Below are 19,856 nucleotides of genomic sequence, written 5' to 3'. Positions count from 1 at the left end.
ACTTCACTTTCACTTTTTCACTTTCAGGTATAAGAAGGTTGTGCTAAAAGATTTAGCAAATATATGATGGAAACCAATTTCAAAAATGTTTGATTTTATGATGTTATTTTTTCATATATTAATAGGTAAATTTTGTAAAGGCACTACTTGATTTCAGTTTTTGTTTTATTATAGTTTGGTATTATGTCAGTGATAGAGGTGGAACAAGATGATTTGTGAATTTGTAACCTAGGAGTTAAATTGCAAGAATGTTCTTTTAATTTACACTTTTTTTCTCTTCAAGATTCTTATAAATTATGGAAACCCTTGTTCAAAGTAAATCCAGACAGCATTTTAGAAGTTGAAGGTTGAGGGTTCTTCCTTTCAGCTCTTTGGTCCAGTGCAGATGGTTTTTAGCTACATTCAGGCACAAAGAAAAACACACGTTGCTTCTCTATGTTCTGTAACATCCCTTTGCCATGTTTCCTTCCTTTCTAGGTATGTGTGTTTATTCTCTTATGGCTAATAAAGCTACAGTCTCTACTAGAGGGGAGACTTCCCCCATTATCGCAAGGGCAGCACAGCTAAAAGAGGGATGTCAAAAAGCCAGAACAAGCATTTGAGTATCCTGGAGTTTAGCACAAGCAGTAGGGAGTAGAAATGAGGTTGGCTGGCAGTGGTCAAATCACCCAGCAGATACTGAGTGTCTGTATATCGCCAGCATGTGTGGCACGTTCTGGTGACGCAAGACAGATACGGTCCCAGTGCTCATGGAACTTTTACCGTACCTGGGAATATAACATTATAAATAAATAATTTAATGTTATAAGGTAGGAACAGCATGCTGTTGGGAATGCAGTGGTGACAGAGTTTGTGAGAGGAAGGAAACAGTTTTCCTAACAGAAATTCTCCCAGCATACTAGAGGGCCTCCCCAAAACTGCAAAAAGGGCAGCATGGCTGGAGTGGTGGAGGAACTGAAGTGAGGAGATTTTGTAAGACAGCTTCACTTAAAAGGTGGAGTGATGAGATTTGGTTATAGATTAGACATGGGGATTAAGGGAAGGTAGTGTAGTGTAGTGAAGTTGCTCAGTTGTGTCCGACTCTTTGTGACCCCATGGACTATAGCTGACCGGGCTCTTCCACGGGATTTTCCAGGCAAGAGTACTGGAGTGGGTTGCCATTTCCTTCTCCAGAGGATCTTCCTGACCCAGGGCTCAAACCCGGGTCTCCCTAAGTGTAGGCAGACGCTTTACCGTCTGAGCCACGAGGGAAGCCCAAGGGAAGGTAGTAAGGGAGGGGAATGAGTCAGGATAATAATATTAAATGAGTTCTAGACACTAAGCCTCTCCTCTGTATTAAATCATTTAAGTCTCAGAAGAGCCCCAAAATGTAGGTATTGCTGTCACCATTTTGTAGATTAAGAAACAGAGACTCATTGCCACCTAGATTTTCTGCTTGAGATATTGGATGTGTGGTAGTGTCTCTCAGTTGAGGTAAACAACTGGGTGTGGGAGTCTTAAAAAGTTGAATTTGGGGCATGTTGAATTGAGATGTCTCTAAGGGATCCAGATTGAAGTGTGAAATAAGGATTTGGAGCTGAAGAGAGGAGTCTGGGTTAGAGAAAATTTACAAACAGAGAAACAGATAAATACTGTTGGAAAGTAGTAAAAAGAGGGAAACTAGAGGAGGAGGATAGTATGAGCCCTGAGGCATCTGAGGGTTATATAGTTGGGAAGGGAGAAGATAAATATGAAATGATTTGTGTGCTCAGTCAACTCTCTGGACATTTGCGCTCAGTTGTGTCTGACTCTTTGCTGCCTTACGGACTGCAGTCTGCCAGGCTCTTCTGTCCATGGAATTTTCCAGGCAAGAATACTAGAATGGGTTGCCATGCCCTCCTCCAGGGGATCTTCCTGATCCAGGGGTGGAACCCACATCTCACGTCTCCAGCATTAGCAGGCAGATTCTTTACCACAGTGCCAAGTTTGGACTTTAGTCTAAAGTCCGTATTGGTCCAAATTTGTAATTAGTCTTTGGGCTTATTGAGCTCGAGGTGTCTGTATATAAGTGGGCAATTCTTGTTAACTTTCCCCATATTTTTCTAAGGATGATTTCCCCAAGGTTCTTCAGAAGATCCTCTCTAGGTTTCACCTCATCCTGATTCCTTTCTTCTGGTCAGTTTATCGGTGGTCCTTTTACAGTGCAGTGGACAGAGCTATTGTCTGCCATGTTCTGGACACTACTTTTTCTGTGAACATAGTTTAAGATTGAATTCGCTTTTGAGGAGAGAGGAACATTATTACATAGGGTTTCTCCTGCTAACAAAGGTGTGTTTTTCATATATGCTCCTGCTTAACCTTGTGTCTGTTAACCTTGTGTTTTGTGCTAGCCAGATTTCAGACCTAAGTAGGAAGTCTGTATTTGTGTTAAATGTCATCAGCTAGGTTTACTTTATGGTTTCTGTTCTTGGTGATCCTTTTGGATCTGTTACTTAGCAATATTGAGTATCCTGCCCAAATTTGATTCATCTATGAATTGTGTAGTTATATTATATACGATCTATGTCTAAATTTAAATAATTGATTAAAAAGCTAATTAGGACAGGAATGAAGACAGTGCTGCTGCTGCTGCTGCTGCTAAGTCAATTCATTCATGTCCAGCTCTGTGCGACCCCATAGACAGCAGCCCACCAGGCTCCCCCATCCCTGGGATTCTCCAGGCAAGAACACTGGAGTGGGTTGCCATTTCCTTCTCCAATGTGTGAAAGTGAAGTCGCTCAGTCGTGTCTGACTCTTAGCGGCCCCATGGACTGCAGCCCACCAAGCTCCTCCGTCCATGGAATTTTCCAGGCAAGAGTACTGGAGTGGGGTGCTATTGCCTTCTCCAATGAAGACAGAGCTGTGGAATAAACTCTGAGGCCAAAGAACTTGGGTTTGAATTCTAGTCCTGCCACTTGGCTCTCTTATTTGGGGCAAGTTATTTTAACCACTCTCTGCCTTAGTTTCCTCATCTCTAGAGTGGAAGTAAGGATAGTATCTTTTTAAAAAGGTTGTGGTGAGAATTAAGTTAATGTGTTTGAAGTGCTTAGACTGCCTCTTGGTGCATAGTAGATGACCAGTCATCTAAGGCATTATTATTGATGTTGTTTTTATTTTATAAACCATCATAGATGTTCATACGCTTTAACAATCTGTCCTATTATTGCTGAGTCTCAAAGAGTGATGCAGGATGTGTAATTAGACCAAAAAGTTTATCCTTCTTTAATGGGCAACAAGTTTTGGAAAATGTATAAAATAAAACGTCAGCCAGATACACGTTTACTTGTGGGTTTTTTGAACTGAAAATTTCCTACTGTACTAAGTGAGGAGTTGTATAAAATTAAGGGCTTAATTCCTCTTCCTCTTTCTCAATGTAGGTATGGCATCACAGCTGCAGGTGTTTTCCCCCCCATCAGTGTCGTCGAGTGCCTTCTGCAGTGCGAAGAAGCTGAAAATAGAGCCCTCTGGCTGGGATGTTTCTGGACAGAGCAGCAACGACAAATATTATACCCACAGCAAAACCCTCCCAGCCACACAAGGGCAAGCCAACTCCTCTCACCAGGTAGCAAATTTCAACATCCCTGCTTACGACCAGGGCCTCCTCCTCCCAGCTCCTGCAGTGGAGCATATTGTTGTAACAGCTGCTGATAGCTCGGCCAGTGCTGCTACGTCAACCTTCCAAAGCAGCCAGACCCTGACTCACAGAAGCAACGTTTCTTTGCTTGAGCCATATCAAAAATGTGGATTGAAAAGAAAAAGTGAGGAAGTTGACAGCAACGGTAGCGTGCAAATCATAGAAGAACATCCCCCTCTCATGCTGCAAAACAGGACTGTGGTGGGTGCTGCTGCCACGACCACCACTGTCACCACAAAGAGTAGCAGTTCCAGCGGAGAAGGGGATTACCAGCTGGTCCAGCATGAGATCCTTTGCTCTATGACAAACAGCTATGAAGTCTTGGAGTTCCTAGGCCGGGGAACATTTGGACAGGTGGCTAAGTGCTGGAAGCGGAGCACCAAGGAAATTGTGGCTATTAAAATCTTGAAGAACCACCCCTCCTATGCCAGACAGGGACAGATTGAAGTGAGCATTCTTTCTCGCCTAAGCAGTGAAAATGCTGATGAGTATAATTTTGTCCGTTCTTATGAGTGCTTTCAGCATAAGAATCATACCTGCCTTGTGTTCGAGATGCTGGAACAGAACTTATATGATTTTCTAAAGCAGAACAAGTTTAGTCCACTGCCACTCAAGTACATCAGGCCAATCTTGCAGCAGGTGGCCACTGCCCTGATGAAGCTCAAGAGCCTTGGTCTAATTCATGCTGACCTTAAGCCTGAAAACATAATGCTGGTTGATCCAGTGCGCCAGCCCTACCGAGTGAAGGTCATTGACTTTGGTTCTGCTAGTCACGTTTCCAAAGCTGTGTGCTCAACCTACTTACAGTCACGTTACTACAGGCAAGTGGCAAATGCTAAAAAACATGTCTCAAACTAGAGATCTGTCTTTATATTTAGCATGTACTACAAAGGGCTACATATAACAATGAATTATTTACAGATTTCAGCACAGAATAGGGTAATATATTTCAGTTTATTCCCTGTTTGTGGCATTCCTGTATGTAACATTATTTCTGAAATTTTAACTCTAGAAAAATTAATTCAGTCTGATTCTGAAATTCGTTCCTAGTTGAATTATTCTAGCATCTGATTCCTTCTTGCTACCTTTATACATAATCTTCCCATTTTAAAGTATCTTTAAATATATAAGATATTTACTTAATTGTGATGAATTTGGGCATATGCTGCTATTTTTTCCAGGTTCCAGTCTTGGCAGGTGAGATGCCTTGGAGTAATTCCAAGTTTTAACTGTAGCATCATTTTATTATTTTACGTTTTCTCTCTTGCATAATAGAATTGGATTAGATGATTGCTAAGATCTTTTCTTGTTTTAATATTCTCCATAGGTCTTGGAACTTATTTGCGTATGAACTCATTTGGTTATCCTAAAATGGCCTTGACCCAAGCACCTTATACTTCAGTGATTTATATTTCCATATTGATACTTCTAATAAAGCTACCTTTTCAATACATAGTAATTATTGGAACAGAACGTAAATGCTAAAATATAGAATTTTGTCTGTACTATAATCAAGGCGCATTACTGAAAGAAAGGAGAAAATCTTTATATGAACTTTTATTTCTCAGTACCTCATTTATCTGTCTAGTTATTAATTTTAGGGAATCTGATATTTATTTTAATGGTCATGCGTTAAACACAGATTGTACACACACCCAATCAGGAAGTGAAACAGTAATAAAGATAACCCCAAAAATAAGTTTTGTCAAGTTTTATGTTTGGCTAATACATTTTGAGGGAATAGAAATTCTGAACTAAGAATTTTATATTACAAGTGAAAAAAATACAAGGATATTTTAACCTGTGCAGGGATTCAGAAAATATGCCACCTATCTATTTTTTCTTTTTCTAATTGTGGTACTTAGCTTTTTAACACGTGCCATTCAGCGTCATGCAGTGCCTTCACAATGCCCTGTAGCCTTCCCCGCTGTCCCCTTCTGAATTTTGTTTTCTGGCTCTGCTGGATCTTCAGCGGCAGGCAGGCTCTTCACTGTTGCTCGGGCTTTTCTCTGGTTGTGGTGTGCGGGTTCGTTAGCTGGGGCACCTGGGCGTAGTTGCCCCAAGGTGCAAGTGATCTGCACTGCACTCTGACGGTAACGAATCCGCCTGCAGTGCAGGAGGCCTGGCTTTGATCCCTGGATCGGGAAGATCCCCTGGAGAACGGAATGGCAACCCACTCCAGTATTCTTGCCTGGAGAATCGCGTGGACAGAGGAGCCTGACAGGCTACAGTCAGTGGGGTCACAAAGAGTCAGACATGACTGAGCAACTAAGCTCGCGCTCGCACACACACAAACACACACACGGAATCTTAGGTCCCCCACCAGGGATGGAACCTATGTCCCCTGCATTGGCAGGCAGATTCTTAACCGCTGGACAATCAGGGAAGTCCTTCCAAATTTTTTTTATCACTCAAAACAGAAACTCTGTAACCATTAGGCAGTAACTACTCTATTCTCCTACACCAGCCACCCCAGTTACCTCTGTTTGATTTTCTGTCTCTGTGAATTTGTCTGTTCTAGATATTGCAGATAAGTAGAATCATAAAGTATTTGTCCTTTGGGTCTGACTTACTTCACTTAGCATAATGTCTTCAAGGTTAATCTCTGAAATTCTGTAGCATGTATTAGAATTTCATTCCTTTTCAGGACTGAATATTTCATTGCATGTCTATACCACATTTTATTTATCTTCCCTCTGTTGATGAACACTTGGATTGTTTCTACATTTTTGGCTATTGTGAATAATGGTGTAATGAACATTGACATTCAAGTGTTTGAGTCCCAGTTTTTGCTTTTTTGGGGGTATAAAACTAGAATTAGAGTTGCTGGTTCAGATGGTAATTACTTTACCTGCTGAGGAGCCACCAAACTGTTTTCCTCAGCCACTGCATGATTTTTTATTCCCACCAGCCATGCAGGGAGATTCCAATTTTTCCACATACCAACAGTTGTTATTTTCTTTCTCTCTCCCTCTTTTTTTTTTGGATAGTAGCCATCCTTATGTATATGAAATGATACCTCATATAGTTTTGATTTGCATTTCCCTAATAATTACTGATGATGAACATCATTTCATGTGCTTTGGGGCCATCTTCTTTGGACAAGTTCTTTGTCCATTTTTGAATTGGATTGTCTTTTTTTGTTGTTGTTGTTGAGTTGTAAAAGTTCTTTATATACTCTAGGTATTAATGCCTGGTCAGATACATGATTTGCAGACATTTTCTCCCATTCAGTGGAGTTTCCTTTTCACCCTTTTGATAGTGTCATTTGCACAAAAGTTTTAAATTGTGATGAATTTTGTCTTTTTTGTTGCTGTTGCTTTGTACTTTTGGTATCATATCCAAGAAATCATTGCCAAGTCAATGTCATGAAGCTTTTCCCCTGTGTTTTCTTTGAATAGCGTTAGCTCTTATAGTTAGGGTTTTGATCCATTTTGGGTTAATTTTTGTATGCTATGAAGTATGGGTCCAGTTTTATTCTTCTGCATGTTGATTATTCAGTTTTTCCAGCACCATTTGCTAAAAAGACTATCCTTTCTCCATTGAATGGTCTTGACACTCTTGTCAGAATCCTTTGACCATAAGTATGAGGGTTTATTTCTGGGTTGTTTGTTCTTTTCCATTGTTCTAAATGTCTGTCCTTATGCCAGTACCATGCTTTTTTGACTGCTTGTAGCTTTGTTTTGAAATCAGAAAGTGTGAGACCTCTGTTTTTATTTTCTTTCAAGGTTGTTTTGGCTATTTGGAGTCTCCTGAAATTCTGTATGAATTTTAGGATGGATTTTTCTGTTTCTGAAAAAAACTTCTTGGTGTTTGATAGGGATCACACTGAATCTGCAAATCATCTTGTATAGTACCTATATCTCAACAACATTGTCTTCCAGTCCGCCCTTGTCTATTTTTATCTTTTCTTTTTATAGTTTTATAAAGCTGTATCACAGTAATACTTGATGGTGGGCCTAAGGCAAGGCGAGTAGCAGCTCAGGCATTCCTTTTTTATCATTAATTTTATCCACAGTGGTTCTCTTCATGTTGCACTGTTGCTTTATTAGAGTCCATTAAATCCTTACCCTCTTGTCTTTTCAGAAAAATTCTCTGTAATCCTTTTGACTAGTGGAGCATTCTGGCTCCAGAGCCAGTCTTCCCCTGGCCTCCCTTTTAGTTAACATTGCTTCATCTCGCTGATAACATGCCAGAATACTATCAGTTGACATAAGTTTTTGCCACTGTGCTGTTTCTGTTGGCCATAGGTGTGGCTGGATGAAAATACTTTATTTCCTAACCCACTGTAAGTGTAAATGTAGATTAATTCCAAGAAAAGTTGCTGTCTTTGGGGCTTGGGTTTTAGACACAAAAGTTTGCCATACTTACAGCTCAATGCTTTTCCATTTTGAACAGGCCAGCTGGCCTTTATTTAGAGCTGAGATCACTTTATTGTGTATGGAAGGACAAGGTCTAGTTAAGGAAAGCATATTTTCAGTTTCAGTTCAGTTCAGCTCAGTCATGTCTGACTCTTTGTGACCCCATGGACTGCAGCACTCCAGGCCTCCCTGTCTATCACCACCTGCTGGAGTTTACTCAAATTCATGCCCATTGAGTCGGTGATGCCATCCAGCCATTTCATCCTCTGTTGTCCCCTTCTCCTCCCACCTTCAATCTTTCCCAGCATCAGGGTCCTTTCAAATGAGTCAGCTCTTTGCATCAGGTGGCCAAAGTATTGGAGTTTCAGCTTCAACATCAGTCCTTACAATGATGAATATTCAGGACTGATTTCCCTTAGGATGGACTGGTTGGATCTCCTTGCAGTCCAAGGGACTCTCGAGAGTCTTCTCCAACACCACAGTTCAAAAGCATCAATTCTTTGGCGCTCAGCTTTCTTTATAGTCCAATTCTCACATCCATACATGACCACTGGAAAAACCATAGTCTTGACTAGATGGACATTTATTGGCAAAGTAATGTCTCTGCTTTTTAATATGCTGTCTAGGTTGGTCATAACTTTCCTTCCAAGGAGTCAGCGTCTTTTAATTTCATGGCTGCAGTCACCATTTGCAGTGATTTTGGAGCTCCCCAAAATAAAGTCTGTCACTGTTTACACTGTTTCTCCATCTGTTTCCCATGAAGTGATGGGACCAGATGCCATGATCTTAGTTTCCTGAATATTGAGCTTTAAGCCAACTTTTTCACTCTTCTCTTTTACTTTCATCAAGACTTTTTAGTTCCTCTTCACTTTCAGCTATAAGGGTGGTGTCATCTGCTTATCTGAGGTTATTGCTATTTCTCCTGGCAATCTTGATTCCAGCTTGTGCTTCTTCCAGCCCAGCGTTTGTCATGATGTACTCTGCATAGAAGTTAAATAAGCAGGGTGACAATATACAGCCTTGATGTACTCCTTTTCCTATTTGGAACCAGTCTGTTGTTCCATGTCCCGTTTTAACTGTTGCTCCCTGACCTGCATACAGGTTTCTCAAGTGGCAGGTCAGATGGTCTGGTATTCCCATCTCTTTCAGAATTTCCCACAGTTTATTGCGATCCACATGGTCAAAGGCTTTGGCATAGTCAAATAGATGTTTTTCTGGAACTCTCTTGCATTTTCGATGATCCAGCAGATGTTGGCAATTTGATCTCTGGTTCCTCTGCCTTTTCTAAAACCAACTTGAACCTCTGGAAGTTCACGGTTCACATAGTGCTGAAGCCTGACTTGGAGAATTTTGAGCACTACTTTAATACTGTGTGAGATGGGTGCAATTGTGTGGTAGTTTGAGCATTCTTTGGCATTGCCTTTCTTTGGGATTGGATTGGAAACTGACCTTTTCCAGTCCCATGGCCACTGCTGAGTTTTCTAAATTTGCTCTCATATTGAGTGCAGCACATTCACAATCATCTTTTAGGATTTGAAATAGCTCAGCTGGAATTCCATCACCTCCACTAGCTTTGTTCATAGTGTGATGCTTTCTAAGGCCCACTTGACTTCACATTCCAGGATGTCTGGCTCTACGTGAGTGATCACACCATCGTGATTATCTTGATCGTGAAGATCTTTTCTGTACAGTTCTCTTGTGTATTCTTGCCACCTCTTCTTAATATCTTCTGCTTCTGTTAGGTCCATACCATTTCTGTCCTTCATTGAGCCCATCTTTGCATGAAATGTTCCCTTGGTATCTCTAAATTCTAGAAGAGATCTCTAGTCTTTCCCGTTTTATTGTTTTCGTCTATTTCTTTGCATTGATCACTGAGGAAGGCTTTCTTATCTCTCCTTGCTATTCTTTGGAACTCTGCATTCAAATGGGTGTATCTTTCTTTTTCTCCTTTGCTTTTTGCTTCTCTTCTTTTCACAGTTATTTGTAAGGCCTCCTCAGACAGCCATTTTGCTTTTTCGTATGTCTTTTTCTTGGGGATGGGTTGCACCCTGTCTCCTGTTCAATGTCACGAACCTCCATCTATAGTTCATCAGGCACTCTGTCTATCAGATATAGTCCCTTAAATCTATTTCTCACTTCCAGTGTATAATCGTTAGTTTATCCTAGACAAAAAGCAATGCAATTTCGTTTGACACTGAAACCACAGTTACACCTAAGCTACAGATGCAGGAAGTTAGACTTTATATAACATCTATTTGGTTTGATGCCTCTGAGATGGGTCGGATGAAACAAGAGTGTTCATGAAAATGAGCAGAGAATGATTTGTGTTCTTAAGTTATCCCAACTTCAGCTTGCTCTGGGTTCCAGTGAAACAGAGCTTTATGATTTAGGTGGAATTTTTCAATTTACAGGAGTTGGGAAATCTTGTTTAGTATTTGTTCTTTAAGGACGGAATGTATCTTCAAAGAAGAGAGTCACTATGTCCAAAGTACAATTAATGCCATTTTTCTACTCAAGGCTGCTAGTTTGTTTTTCTTTTTGCTGTGTGTAATCTTTTTTACTGCCTAGTTGTTAGAATGTCAGAGCTGATAAGAACCTAGAAGAGTGAGTAACTTATTATATAGATGAGGTAGAACCAGAATTTCAGTGTCTAGTATTGAGGGATTGAGAAATAACAGAGGCCAAGGGGAGAGATGTTATCGTAATGAGAATATTACAGAGAATTTTGATCTGAATTCAAAGTTTAAACCATTCTGTCTTTAGAGGTAAACCTGCTGTAAATGATTTTCAAAAAAAAAAAAGTATATAGCTTCAGTCTTTTTGCTTCCTAGAGTTTACATAAGTCTAACATGTTGAGGCTGTAATGGTAGTGAAAAGTCCTCAGTAGACTGAGCAGCCTTATTTTATTGTTACTGCTTTCGTATTTTTTCTTTTGATACTTACCATTTTGTATAGTAGAAGTGGCAGAGTTAACTGTTTTGAGTGAGCTTTAGCTCAAAATCCTTAGCTGCTTTTGTTACTTAGAAGCAGAGCAAGACCAAATGGAAAAACTGATTCCAGCCAATCTTCAGGGGTTTTTGTTTTATGTAGTTTGGGGATGGGATTAGCATTTTTCTTAATTTCCCTGAAATTTTAAGCCTTTGAAGCCTAACAGTTATCACATGTTATGGCTATCTTTCCAAAAAAGTAAGTTATTGGGTGGCCTGGCCCCTCCCTGTGACCTACCTTTCAGATTTTGAAATGTCTTCCTGGTATAGTGGGAATGGCAAAATCAATCTGCTGCTCTTCAGTTGATGTTTAGGAATGTTCTAAGCCCAGTTTTTATTTTGGCACAAAGCCATTTGCATTCTCCCTGCCAGCTATTTTTGGCACTGTCATGAACTTAGAAATTAATGAGTCTGCTCAGTGAAAGTAAAAATTTTGTTCTTTTTTAATTTTAGAAAGGCTTTTATGTTTCAGGGTACTCTTACCCTCTAGTTTATTAATGCTCTCAAATATGACACATGGTTGTATTTAATTGAACTCTGAAATTCCATCAGTAATGTGGGGCTCTAGCCTCCTGCAACAGGAATGTCACTTTTGAAAGTTGTTTTCTTTGGCTAAAAAAGACACAGGGCACATCAAATGGAACAAAACCTGATGGTATTAGTGGTTCTGCCCTTTCTGGTCACATAGTGTAAGTCCCAGCAGGCCGGGAGCTTACCCTATTGGAGTCCTCTAATTTACCCTGTTTTCTAGGGGCTGTTTGGAAAATTACTCTAGGAAAGTAATATTCTTATTAAAAGAAATACCTTTATACCCTCCTCACTCAATATTTGTCCCCCTCCCCCTTCTTCCACATACACACAGAGCAACAATAAACACATACTGCTTGAAAGTAAAAATTTGGGACACTTGCAAGGAGACAGCTATGAGATGGGTCCTAATGGAGAGATCTGCTTTTCCATTTAGCTCCTGTTAAATGAAGGATCTGGATCTGGAGTGTCCTTATGGATTCAAATTCTGGTACTTAATAGAAGGAAAGGAAATTATTTGGAGATAATAAAGTGTTTTAAGAGCTCAGTTCTTGGACCCAGACTGCCTGGTGGCCAGCCTTGAGCACCTTAACCTGTCCGTGTCCAGTTTCTTTATCTTTAAAATAGAAATGATACTTTTAATGTAGAGGCAAAGTGCCATTGATTATAAGATGAAATATTATTTATGTTACTAATAAGAAAGTAAAAACATTACTATTAAACTAAAATATACTGTCATTTGCAAGTGTCTCAATTTCAGAGATGTTAAAATGTGAAAAATGTGCATCATGTAATTGAGGGCTCAACAGTGACAATACTTTGATAAGATTGTTGTAAATAGGATTAAGTAAACCCCATATTTATAAAGAACCTAGAACAGTGCATGGTACACACTTGGCCCTACATATGTGTCGTTTATTAATATTATCCCCCTCTTGAATCCACTTATCTATTTGTCACAGTTTGGGAAACACCATGTATACCACAATGCCAAATAGATGTATATAGATGGGTATGTATTTGTTGTTATTGCTCAGTCGCTAAGTCATGTCTGACTCTTTGTGACCCCGAGGACTGTAGCATGCCAGGCTTCCCTGTCCTTCACTATCTCTCGGAGTTTTCTCAAATTCATGTCCATTGAGTTGGTGATGATATCTAACCTCTCATCCTTTGCCTCCGTCTTTCCCTTTTGCCTTCAATATTTCCCGGCATCAGGGTCTTTTTCAGTGAGTTGGCTTTTCATGTCAGGGTATATATTTAACTTTTGCTTACTTAGAGAGAGTAATAGTACAATTTACTCAACTTCAGAGCTAGACTGCTAGAATTCAAATTCTAGCTCTGCCATTAATTAATTATATGATTTGGGGTAGATTTCTTAATCCATTTGTGTCTGTTTCCTTCTCTGTAAGTGGGACTTTGCCTTGGATGTATTCATATATATATATATGTAAAGCTCTTAGTTTATGATATTACTGTAGTCTTCTCTTTAAGGTTCCCTAGGGTTGGGTTTCTCACTAGAGTATTAATCAAAATGAATATTTCTGAAAGCACACAGAGGGTTCAGTCTTTTAAAAATGATGATGTAATAATAATAGTCATTATTTTATCAAACAGTTTCATAGTGCTTACTGTGTGCTAGACACTGATCAAGAGCTTTAGTATTTGAGCAACAACATCGTCAGCATTATCATCTTTTTGTTTACTTATTTATTTAAACCTTACCACAGCCCTATGTAGTAGGTACTCATCTCCATTTTATGAATGAGGAACATGACATACAGAGAAACTAATTGCCTGCAGCTTTCAAGTAATGGAACTAGGGTATGAACCACCATTATTTCTACAGAAGGCATATCTGTCACAAAGAGTATTTATTGGTCAGGCCACTTAATTGATTTTTCTGTAATTGAAAAGGTGCTAAGGATAAAAAGTGCTAAATTTTCAAAATTCAGAAAGCTTTCAAAACTAAATCTTTTTCTAAGTTTGGTGTAAGCTATTATTAGCAAGACCTGACTTGAATCAATGTAAGGCTATTAAAGGTATTTGTCTGGCTTAGTGTGATTGCTCATATGTTTTGGTGCAGAAATATTAATGTGTTTGATTATGTGATGCTTCCTGAACTCTATAGGGATTATTATGCAGTTTGTAGTTTATACATGGGTAGTACTTTTCTGAAATTCAAGAACCATATCTAGGGCCGAGTTTCAAATTACAGATTTTATACCCAAGATTGTATTTAGTGTCATTAAATCAGTATACCTTTACTAATACTAAAACGAATAGTAACAGCACAATTTCCCCAAATAGTGTGTATCTTTTTTAATCTGCTATTTTTGTTTTTGCTAGAGCCCCTGAAATTATTCTTGGCTTACCATTTTGTGAAGCTATTGATATGTGGTCATTGGGCTGTGTGATAGCAGAGCTGTTCCTGGGATGGCCTCTTTATCCTGGTGCTTCAGAATATGATCAGGTAAGAGTGTTTATTTGGATAGCGATAGGAAGCAAGTAGTTAACTGGTGAAAGATGCTAGAGGAATAGAAGTTACTAGTGAAGTATTTAGATTGCAGGGAAAGAATAATCCAATTAGAAATAATTTTATAAAGAATTAAAATTTGTCTACCTGCTTTTTAGTCTGGAAGTTATATTTGCAATTCTGTACTTTTAAAAAGGATTTTATTCGTATTACTTTAGATTGCTACTTTTCCAGACCTGTAGTGAGACTTAACTTTAGTTAGCTAATGTGTCTTGTGAGTTAAGGTACGAAAGTAGTGTAAGGATGTGAAGTTGGAATTTTAAGAGCGAACTTTGGCTCATTCAGTGCTATTATTTCCTTTTATACATGACACCCACTAAAGTAATTACTGTCTGCATACTGAAACACATTGGACCCCAGAAGCTGCAATGTGTATTAGGTCGCTGTAACATAGGATTTAGGAGGGAAATCGTAAGAGTTGAAAGGTACTTTAATAAATGATCTATGTTTCAGAATAGACAAGCTTTAGAAGATATGCTGTGGCTTCCTAAGAAACTGGTCCTAAAGGCAAAAGTTTTGCCTTGGAAGAAAATTGTGAATTCTCATTTCTTGTTTTTTCAAAAAGCCAGTTCTAACTACTATGCTGTGAGCTCTTTGAGGGCAGAGATTGCTTGATTCTACTAGTGTATCCTCAACTGCTAACATTGTATCTGGGACACAGTAGATACACGAGGTTTTTTTGTTTTTGTTTTGAGAAGTGAATGGTTATTTTGAATTTCTAAAAGGAAAAAGAGTAAAATAGTGTGTTCTCTCATTCAACCTAGATCCATTTTAGAGTAGATGTAGCATTTTCCAATTTCTAACAGTTTGGCTCTTTGGACTTGTCTCTGTGGTTGTTTTTGTTCCGTCACTAAGTCCTGTCCGACACTTTGCAGCCCTGTGGACTGTCGCCCGAGTTTCCTCTGTCCTCCACTGTCCCCTCCACTGTTTGCTCAAGTTTACGTCCATTGAGTCGGTGATGCTGTCTAACCGTCTCATCCTCTGCCACCTCCTTCTCTTTGCCTTCAGTCTTTCCTGTCATCAGAGTCTGACATAAACAATGAGTTGCTCATTTGATAAGTAACCAGTTAGGTTGAGTTTTGTAATTTTTAATTTTTCAGTCTTTCATCCACCTTATAGCCAGGAGCCACCTTCGTTATTTTAACAACCACAAATAAGTATGAGGGAGATTAAATGATGGAAAGCCACCATTAGTTGAACCAGTTCACTAATTCTCCCCTTTGGGTTTTAAACTCTTTCGAGAATCTGGTGTGAATCTTCTCAGAAATATATATATACAATGTCTTATATACAAAGTTAGGGAATTCATGGACCCCCTGATTAAGAAACCTTGCTCCGAGCAATTATAGCCTCCAAAGTGCCATTCCTAGGCAGCTGTTTTGTGGCATCTCTTCAAACTTAGTGAACAGATTATATTGTAATGTTCCTAGGAAGTAGAACCAAGTAAAATTAGATCTAGAAGCTAAGGTACAGTGAGGGGCTTATCATGTAAAGAAACGATCTGGTGGTTTTGGGAATTTTTGCCTGGTGTATAGATTGAAACTATGGGTAGTAGGAGGAAGTTGTTTTTCCCATGCTGAATAATGGATAAATCAGATGTTGTTGTTGTAGAGCAGGATTGGGGATAGTTTATCTTGAGGTATCTTTGCTTATACAAAAAGATTCATGAGGCAGGGTCGTTATTCCTACAGCTGAGGTTTTTTTAAACAACTTTATTGAGGTATAATTCACATACCATATAATTCAGCCATTTCAAGTGGTCTTTAGTATGTTCACAGGGTTGTGAACCATCACTACACTCAGTTTGGAACATTTTCAGGACTGTAAAATGAAACCCAGTACTTATTAGCAGTCAATACCCAGTCTGCTAACTGCCCCACCACTGCCACCCTAGGGACTCCTTTCAGTCTCTTTAGAGTTGCCCATTCTAGTATATTTTATTCAGTATATACAATATGTGGTCTTTTGTGACGGGCTGCTTGTACTTAGCATGATGTTTTTCATCCATGCTGTTGCATGTATCAGAACTTCATTACTTTTTATGGCTGGTTAGTGTTTCATTGTGTGTATATGTGTCTGTGTATAAATATATTAATATATGTATACCACATTTTTAATGTGTTCATCTGTTGATGGACACTTGGGTTGTTACCACCTTTTGGCTGTCATGAATGATGGTGCTATGGATCAGTTCAGTTCAGTTGCTCAGTTGTGTCCCACTCTTTGTGACACCTGGCTTCCCTGTCTATCACCACCTCCCAGAGCTTGCTCAAACTTATGTCCATCAAGTCGGTGATGCCATCCAACCAGTCATCTCATCCTCTGTTGTCCCCTTCTCCTGCCTTAAACAAAATGTTTAAGTCCCTGTTTTCAATTCCTTTGGGTATTAAAGGTGTTTCCCTGGTGGCTCAGCAATAAGTGAAGTCGCTCAGTCGTGTCCGACTCTTTGCAACCCCATGGACTGTAGCCTGCCAGGCTCCTCTGTCCGTGGGATTTTCCAGGCAAGAGTACTGGAGTAGGTTGCCGTTTCCTTCTCCAGGAGATCTTCCCAACCCAGGGATCGAACCCGGGTCTCCCACATTGCAGGCAGACGCTTTACCATCTGAGCCACCAGGGAAGACTGTCATCCCCTTCTCCTGCCTTAAACAAAATGTTTAAGTCCCTGTTTTCAATTCCTTTGGGTGTTAAAGGTGCTTCCCTGGTGGCTCAGCAATAAAGAATCTGCCTATAATGCAGAAGACCCAGGTTCGATCCCTGGAGAAGGGAATGGCAACACGCTCCAGTACTCTTGCCTGGAGAATTCCATGCACAGAGGAGCCTGGTGGGCTACAGTCCATGGGGTTGCAAAGAGTTGGGCACAACTGAGTGACTAACACTTTGACTTTTTTTGGGTGTAGAGCTAAAAGTATTGGTTGGCTAACAAGTTCATTCAAGTTTTTCTGTAACATCTTACAGAACTTTTTGGCCAACCCAATAGAATTGCTGGGTCATATGGTAATGTCATATGGTAATTCTATGTTTAACTTTTTGAGGAACCAACAAGCTTCTTTCCACAGTGGTTACACCATTTTACATTCCTACCAGCAATGTACAAGAGTTCCAGTTTCCCTACATCTTTCATCATTGCCAAGGCTGGTTATTTTCTTTCTTTTTTAAAAAATAATAGCTATTCTTATGGGTATGTTGTGATATCTCTTTGGGGTTTTGATTTGTATTTCTCTAATGATTAGTGGTGATGAGCATTGTTTTATGTGCTTATTGGGCATCTGTATATCTTCTTTGGAGAAGCCTATTCAAGTCCACTGCCCATTTTTGAATTTTTGTTGTTATTGAGCTACGGGAGTTCTTTCTGTATTCTTATTATTAATCCCTTATCAAATAAATGATTTCCAAATACTCTACTATTCCAGGTGGCTGTCTTTTCACTCAGTTGATAGTGTTTACCCAAAAGTTTTAAATTTTGATGAAGTCAATTTTCCTTTTGTTGCTTATACTTGTGGTATCATGTCTAAGAAATCACTGGCAAAACAAATTAAGCTTTTTTCCTATGTTTTCTTCAAATAGTTTTATAGTTTTAGCTCATACATTTAGGTTTTTGAGTCATTTTATTAAGTTTTAAATATTGGGTGAGGAAAGTATCCAGTTTCAATTTTTTGCGTGTGGGTTTTCTGTTATCTCGATACTGTTTTCTAAAAGACATCTTTCTCCAAGAATTGTCTGGGCATTCTTGTCAAAAATCAGTTGACCATAAATAAATGTAATGATTTATTTCTGAATTGTTGGTTCTTTTCCATTGACCTATATCCTATATTTGTCTTTATGCCAGTACCATGCCATTTTGATTACTATAGTTTGGTAGTCAGCTTTCTTTCTTTTTGTTTAAATTGAAGTATAGTTGATTTACAATGTTGTGTTAGTTTCAAGTGTACAGCAGAGTGATTCCTGTGTGTGTGTGTGTACTTTTTTTTCACATTCTTTTCTATTCTAGGTTATTGCAAGATAATAGATATAGTTCCCTGTACGGGATATCTGTTAATCCCAAACTCCTAATTCATCCCTCTCATCCCTTTTCCCCTTTGGTAACCATACGTTTGTTTTCTGTGTCATTGAGTCTATTTCTGCTTTGTAAATAAGCTCCTATGTGTCATATTTTAGATTCCACATATAAGTGAATTTGTCTTTCTCTGTCTGGTGGCAGTCAGTTTTTAAAACAGTAATTGTGAGTCCTCAGGTGGTGGTGATTGAGTCGCTAAGTCGTGTCCAACTCTTGCAGTCCCATAGACTGCAGCCCACCAGGCTCCTCTGTCCATGGGATTTTCCAGGCAAGAATACTGGAGTGGGTTGCCATTTCCTTTTCCAGGGTATCTTCACGACCCAGGAATTGAACCTGGGTATCCTACATTGCAGGCAGATTCTTTACTGACTGAGCTATGAGTGAATCCTCTAACTGTTCGTTTTAAGACTGATCTGGCTATTCAGGGTCCCTTGAAATTCAATAGGAATTTTAGGGTGGATTTTTCTGTTTTTGTCCCAAGAAAGTTATTAATTTATTTTTTAAAGGGATTGCTTGAATCTGAAGATGACTTTTGGAAGTATCCCATCTTAACAATACTGGCTTCTGATCCATAAACATGATCAGGTTTATTTAGGTTTTCTTTAGCAGTGTTCTGTAATTTTCAGAGTTCAAGTTTTTTTTACTTCTTTTGTTAAATTTACTTCTAAGTGTTCTTTTTTTGGTGCTATAGTGAATAGAATTATTAATTTTATTTTCAGTTGTTCATTCGTGTCATCTACAAATAAATTTTCCATTTTATTTTCCAGTCTGGATTCCTTTCTTCTCCTTGCTTAACTGCTTTGCACTGAACCACACTAGTACAGTGTTGAATAGAAATAGGAAGAGCTGGTTTTCTTGTCCTGTTCCTGATTTTAAGGGGAAAGCAGTCTTTCATTGTTAAGTATGATATCAGCTGTGGCGTTTTTGGAAATGCTAAAGTTGAGATTTTACAGCAAATGTTTGTGAATCTTAAAGTCAAATGTGTGTATCCTCTCCAGGTATTAGTTAATAGCATCAACTTTGTTGGAAACATTTCAATTGTTTAAAGTAACAAATGACAGTAACACTTTCTGTTTACATAAAGGTGGGGCTTTTGTTGCTTTATTTTAAGCTATGTGAAAAGCAGTATCTGTATGATAGTTCCCATTCTACTTTAACAGTTATTAAAATTTTTTAATGTTTTAATTTTGTAAGTGTTTCATTGTAGAAAAACTAGAAAAGATGCAGTGAGCCAGGAGACAAAAATTTCATGCTTTAGTAGTTCTACCCCTCCAAGGTAACCTGTTACATTTTGGTATATTTTATATTTAGTTACACATTTAATTGTTAATTTTCTTTATATATTTATTGAATACCTACTTTGTATCACAGGTGCTCTGATTATGTGGGATACAGCACTGAATAAAACATTATCCTTACCCTCATGGAGCCTATATATTGGTGATGGGAAATAGACATTAATAATTATACAAATAATTAAGTAGGACAATTGAGATAAATTCTCTGAAGGAAAGTGTCATTTTGCAGTGTGTGTGTGCATGTGCACACGCATGCATCACCTGACCATCTGTGTCCTAATGCCTCTTGAGCATACTCATTTTTTCCTGCTGCTATTACCCTAGTCCAGTCTGTCTCCATCACTTACATGGGCTACTAGACAACCTCCCTTTATCTACTCTGGCCTCCCTCCAGTCTTTTTTCCAGAGCGATTTTTTTCAGAACACCAATTTGATGATCCCAC

General features: G+C 38.9%; 1 protein-coding gene across 2 annotated transcripts in view; it reads left to right on the top strand.

Moving 5' to 3' along the window:
• The window catches only part of HIPK1 (homeodomain interacting protein kinase 1), a 51,932-nt gene that overhangs the window by 6,795 nt on the left and 25,281 nt on the right, over positions 1-19,856 (top strand). Inside the window, exons 2-3 of one of the 2 annotated variants that reach the window (XM_068963680.1) lie at positions 3,396-4,473; positions 13,875-13,998. In XM_068963680.1, coding sequence (XP_068819781.1) covers positions 3,398-4,473; positions 13,875-13,998 — 1,200 coding nt within the window. In that variant the 5' untranslated portion in view covers positions 3,396-3,397. Of the gene's footprint in view, positions 1-3,395; positions 4,474-13,874; positions 13,999-19,856 lie in introns of those variants that run through there. The other variant, XM_068963681.1, reaches the window with a different exon arrangement.

This window comes from Capricornis sumatraensis, chromosome 2 (assembly GCF_032405125.1).
Source record: "Capricornis sumatraensis isolate serow.1 chromosome 2, serow.2, whole genome shotgun sequence".
NCBI lineage: Eukaryota > Metazoa > Chordata > Mammalia > Artiodactyla > Bovidae > Capricornis > Capricornis sumatraensis.
Note: the sequence above shows the minus strand (reverse complement) of the source record. Positions and strands in the feature narration are given on the sequence as shown.